At 35.9% G+C, this 6,085-nt stretch overlaps 1 protein-coding gene across 1 annotated transcript in view; it reads right to left on the bottom strand.

The window, feature by feature from the left end:
• The window catches only part of cnksr3 (cnksr family member 3), a 38,727-nt gene that overhangs the window by 20,618 nt on the left and 12,024 nt on the right, over window positions 1-6,085 (bottom strand). The window contains exons 2-3 of the mRNA XM_016562592.1: window positions 4,679-4,842; window positions 2,004-2,029 (exon numbers count right to left, since the gene is read on the bottom strand). Coding sequence (XP_016418078.1) covers window positions 2,004-2,029; window positions 4,679-4,842 — 190 coding nt within the window. The remainder of the gene's footprint in view (window positions 1-2,003; window positions 2,030-4,678; window positions 4,843-6,085) is intronic.

The raw sequence follows: 6,085 nt of genomic DNA, 5'->3' as shown, positions 1-6,085 counted from the left end.
TCTCCAAGATGCTTCAAGAGACCTACCTGCAAAGCTACAGTACTGTTCAAAGTTTTAGGCACACATGCTGTAAACTGAGGATGCTGTCAAAAATAATGTCATAAATAGATTTTCTTTATCAATTAACTTCTATTAACTAAATTAAATCAACATTTGGTGTGAGCATCCTTTGCGTTTAAAGCAGCTTTTGCCCTCGGTGCACTTGCGCATAGTTTTTCAGGGAGCTCTACAGTGTTACAATGTAAGATAAACTTGCAATTGTTAGCAACAAAGTCGAACGAAATAAAGTAAATCACAATTCTGACATGTAAAACAGTATTGAATATATCAATAGTCTCAGTTGTGATATTAAGTCGCAGTCGCGAAGTCACATATACAGGTGCATCTCAATAAATTAGAATGTCGTGGAAACTACCAAGTATTGAGTACATGTACAGTAAATTAACATACTTTCCAGAAGGCCAACAATTCACTAAAAAAATTTTTTTTTATTGGTCTTATGGAGTATTCTAATTTGTTGAGATAGTGAGTTGGTGGGTTTTTGTTAAATGTGAGCCAAAATCATCACAATTAAAAGAACCAAAGACTTAAGCTACTTCAGTCTGTGTGCATTGAATTTATTTAATACACAAGTTTCATAATTTGAGTTGAATTACTGAAATAAATTAACTTTTCCACGACATTCTAATTTATTGAGATGCACCTGTAGGTAAAACCAGGAGAAATATTAAATCGCAATAGCAAAATGTGACACAAAACCAGTCATAAGGGTCAGTTTTTTTAAATTAAGATCTGTACATCATCTGAAAGCTGAATAAATAAGCTTTCTATTGATGTATGGTTTGTTAGGATAGCACAATATTTGGACAAAATTTGAAAATCTGTAATCTGAGGGTGCAAAAAAAAATCTAAATATTGAGAAAATCGTCTTTAAAGTTGTCCAAATGAAGTCCTTAGCCATACATATTACTAATCAAAAATTAAGTTTTGATATATTTACGTTTGGAAATTTACAAAATATCTTCATGGAACATGATCTTTACTTAATATCCTAATGAAGAAAAATCGATAATTTTGACCCATTCAATGTATTGTTGGCTATTGCTACAAATATACTTGTGCTACTTATGACTGGTTTTGTGCTCCAGGGTCACAAATAAAAATTCGCAATTGTGCAGGAGTCAAAACAAGATCCCAGGTCCCAACTGTTCAGTCTGTTCTATCAATAGTCCATTAGACTCTTCTATCTTCTGTCAAGAGTTTGAAATTGCTCAGACTCTTCTATCAATGGACATGTAATGGATTCCAGATGAGACATTTTTAGGTCTGTCTTATATTGTACGAAACTATGGTACTTTACCGCTGAGCCACAGAGAGTTGGGGAGTTTAGCACGTCCCCTAACACTCATGAAGCGATTTTAAAAATAACCAGAGACCGAACAGATACACAGGGTTAAGATGAGGCTGGGCGGAAACTACTGGAACAATGGCGTGACATGTTTTCCTGCGCTGGTTACGGTGTGTTTGTCTGTATGAGTTTGTGTGTGTGCGAGCGTTGGGCGGGGGGCTCTCTGACAGGTGGGTGGGTCACATCTGTTTCCTGCTCTTCAGGAGATATCTTCCAGAACATTCTACCCACGAGTGCTAGAGCGGACCTCTCACAAATTCAACACCGCATTGTCTATTCCAGCCTTCATGCTACAGCTCCTCTGTGGTTCTCCGCTCAGTGCTGCCTAGAATAGGTGACGCTTAAAAACAAACGGAAAACGACTGAGGTAAATCTTTTCTCAACAACATCCTTGTGAGCAGCCACCCGGTCTGACAGGTAGAGCTCCGACATCAAACCTCATAGCTTCCGTTTACTGTTTGCTGCAGGCGTGTTCTTTCAAAGAAACACACCTTTTGTACAATTTTTGTACAATTATGGACGGATATAAAGGGTTAGTTCACTCATTGTTGTCATTTGCACGCTTACATGTTCCAAACCTGTATGAATTTCTTACTTCTTGCATATGATGATGACCACGTGCTGTCAAACAACATACAATGATATTAGTAATATTACTAATACTAATTTTATACAATTTAGTCTAAACAAATGAAAACACAAACAAAAAAGTATTTAAATTGCATATAAAATATTCATCCATACTTCACAGATTTTACATAAACTAATTAATATAAAATGTGAAGCATATTTGTCAGTCACACATAAATGAAACGGGTAAAAAAACTGGCAATTTCTGCAATAGTACTAATTAGCTGAATGTATTTTAAAAACAAAATAACAAGGTTTATATATTTAACATTATTAAATCCAATTTCTTTCTATCTCTATATCTCAATAATCTATATTTTTAACTAACTGAATTGAGTGTGTAAATCTTACCCGTTTCATTGATGTATTACTTACAAATATGCATCACATTAAGTACCGTAATAAAAGCATTAGCAATTAATCGCAACATGAAAATTTGATACCGGCATATCCCTATACTGTACAGTGTAATATGTACAATAATGGATATTGTGAGATTTGCTGAAGATTAGTTATTAGTAAAGATTTTAACCGTTATTTATTTTTTCAAGTTAGATTTAATGTATTAAATTAAATATTATTATTATTATATTAATAATATATTAATTTAATCCCCCCTCCAAAAAAAGGGGAACGAATCAAAAGGCAAAATGAATCTTATGGACACATGTCATATACTTATCAATATTTGAGATTTTTAGATTTATCTGTAATTTGTCTATGTATATGTGTCCATATGGCTCATTTTGCCTAATGTCTGTTTGTACTCCAGGTTTGGAACTTCATGAGGTTGAGTAAGTAAAGAGATAACTTTCATTTATGAGTGAACTATCCCTTTAAGACACATTTGACGTTGTTACACATCGTATAAGCTTCCTTTCGAAAAGTACCATTTCACGTACAAACAAATTACACAGAGAAATGGCAACAAAACAGAAAGTGTCTCTTTAGGGTGCAGTCTCCTATTATAAGGCCCTCTGTCAATCTCCCGTCCTAACACAGAATAGACTCTGAATGGACACAGTGGACACTGTTTGTTCCAACTGACCCTCCCTATTCACATCCACCACAATGCTGGGACAGAGTGGCAGCTAGCACAGCTTCTGCGATAAAAATCAGCACTGTCTACAACTTTGGGTTTGCTAACTGCACACAAAAACACACACGGGTTTATACAGGCAGAGCGTTCCTCTATTCCCCCATGTGTTTTAGGTGCACTTTGTGGTCATTAATACTGTCTGAATGGGAAAAAAAGAGCGGGGGAAGTTGAGAAGAAACCTTGGGAAGGAAGTGAGCGAAAACAGCTGATCGGAATGCCTGGGAAATCTCTGCTTTCCTGTTCACGGCAGTCTCCACCTATAACCGAGCTCACGCTCTTCCAGTGTTAGATAAGGGCATTTATGACAGAATGTTAAGACACTTGTGTCCAAACAGTTCTTAGCATGATAACAGCTTTATGTGGCCTGATTGACACCAAAATGACATTTTAGAGGCATACAGTATGACTTAATAAAGTGCTTGGCTATGACCACTACAGCACACTGCCATATACTCTTACTATTTCTGTAGCAATGTTTCCTGCATTGCTGGCTACAATCACAGCACAACCACTTTAGTCCACTTCACAAACAAATGACTCTTACCAAATCCTTTACTAGGTGATCAGATTCTGTATCAGATTCAAACATTCTGTAGCAGAGAACACTGTTGTGCATCACATATATAGGCTACTGTGAATAGTATGCAGTTTTACTTATGGATAGCATATACAGTATATATATATATGCAAGTGACAAATCCGTCCACTGTCCCGAACATCTTTCACGCTGGCCACCGCGCACTCCTTATTGTCGAGCCCTTAAAATAATAAATAAAAAAGATGCATTTTTCTACAACAATCATTTGCATTTGTAGAATGCTCCATTGTAGTCACATGATCTCATCATATTTCATGTGAGTGGTGTACAGTCATCTTGAATTATTTCGATTATATTGCCATTTTTTATTTAATTTTGTGTAAAATGCCATAACATTTGGCAGTGCAATCAAATAATGAGTAAAGAAAGAGTTGCCACGCTGGAAATGCAAATTCAAGATTGAGTGCATTGCATTGTAGGATATACTCTACTGTAGTATTCTACACAGTGTTGCAAATATACTGCATAATTTGGCAATTTTAGGCCAAATCTTCAGTAGGTCATCTGATTTTTTTTTTATGAATACAGAAAATCTACATACTGTGCACAGTACACATCCTAAATATTGCTAATGCTAAATGCTTTAAGAAAGGAGAGCAAAGGTCAGCACCTACATATACAGTGGGTACGGAAAGTATTCAGACCCCCTTTGAGCATTTTTCAGTTTTTCTTTTTTAATAAATTTGCAAAAATGTCAACAATTCTGTGTTTTTCTGTCAATATGGGGTGCTGTGTGTACATTAATGAGGAAAAAAAATTAACTTAAATGATTTTAGCAAATGGCTGCAATATAACAAAGAGTGAAAAATTTAAGGGGGTCTGAATACTTTCCGTACCCACTGTACTTCCTGATGGAGGTAAATCTGATTGGACAAGTTTTCTTTAAGAAATCTGATTGGATGCGTGGCGGGAAAAGTGCATCTGAGTGAGCTGAAGTACTGACCAATGCGCAGAGCAGATCCACAGCCTCCAGAATCAGCTCCTGATGGCCGACGCGGGTCATCGTCAGCTCCTCCAGATCCTGATGGGAAATCTTCAGAAGCTGCTCTCCACTGATCTTCTCTCTCTCGAAGTTAGGAACATACTGCTGGAGACTGTCGTCCAGCCCTGAGACACACAGACAGAAAGTGAGCATGAGAGACACAACACAAAGAAACTCTTTCAGGGAGAGGGTGGATCCTCGTGTGTTTTGACACCGCAAGCGTCAATAGAAGACATTTGCACTAGCTCCTCAGTATTTCTCACGTACAAGTGCAAGTTACCTGGTCTCAGAATAGATCATTGCTATATAAGGGCAAACAAATAAAGCAAGATCTATGAGATCACATCACTGTCCTGTGGTTGATGTGACTGGAGTCCAAGTGTGTGAGGAAATGCAGTCATACCATCATTAACTCAACAAACACACAACACACACACAATCAGCACACGAGTTGTGTCTGACAGATGAAACAGCAAGTGTTTGCTAGGCAACTTTGCATGTTAATGATTGTGTGATTTCAAAATGCATTTAGCAAATGATGTCAACCCTTTAACCCTTTCATATGACCTCATGTATTGCTGACATGTAAAAATTAATTTTAAGAATAGCCTACATAATTTATTCCAACATATATAAGGGTTGCATAAATGGGTGAATATTATGCGTCAAGACCAATTTTGGGCCATATTTCACCCCAAAGTCAGAAGACAGTAATAATAAATTATATTTTATGTTTAAAAAATAGAAAGAAGTAGAAAGTAAAAAAAAAAAATTTGTATTGATTCCCTAAATTCACACTTATAAGCAGAGGTGGAAAGAGTAGGAAAATATTCTACTCAAGTAAAAGTACCATTACATTAAATTTTACTTAAGTACAAGTAAAAGTACCAGTCTAGAAATCTACTCAAGTAAAAGTAAAAAGTAGCTCATTTAAAATTTACTCAGAGTAAAAATTACTTAGTTACATTTTAACAGTGGGAGGGAGGCAAAAATGGGATAGGCCTATAAATCTCAAACTAGTTGTTTTTAATTAAAGGAATCAGTTATTTAGAATAATAAGATATTTGGGCTGTTACCAGGCAAATTAAATCAGTATCAACAAAATTCGTCTTTGCAATGCAGAGGAAACGCAGAAGCTTTATCTGAACTGAAGTGGCATTTAGATGTATTTACACACTGTTTAGTGCAGGACATGAATGCATTTAACCTGCATTTATAAATGCGGAAATAATGTTTTGATATACAAGACATAAAATGTTGAATACTCATTTGAAATTATAAGAAAAAAGAATACTTTAAATGTGAAATTAAAACGGCCAGTAGGTGTCAGCAAGTCACTGTTAATAAGTGAGTCATTGCGATTGAACC

This window comes from Sinocyclocheilus rhinocerous, unplaced genomic scaffold (assembly GCF_001515625.1).
Source record: "Sinocyclocheilus rhinocerous isolate Xijiao unplaced genomic scaffold, SAMN03320098_v1.1 scaffold769, whole genome shotgun sequence".
NCBI lineage: Eukaryota > Metazoa > Chordata > Actinopteri > Cypriniformes > Cyprinidae > Sinocyclocheilus > Sinocyclocheilus rhinocerous.
Note: the sequence above shows the minus strand (reverse complement) of the source record. Positions and strands in the feature narration are given on the sequence as shown.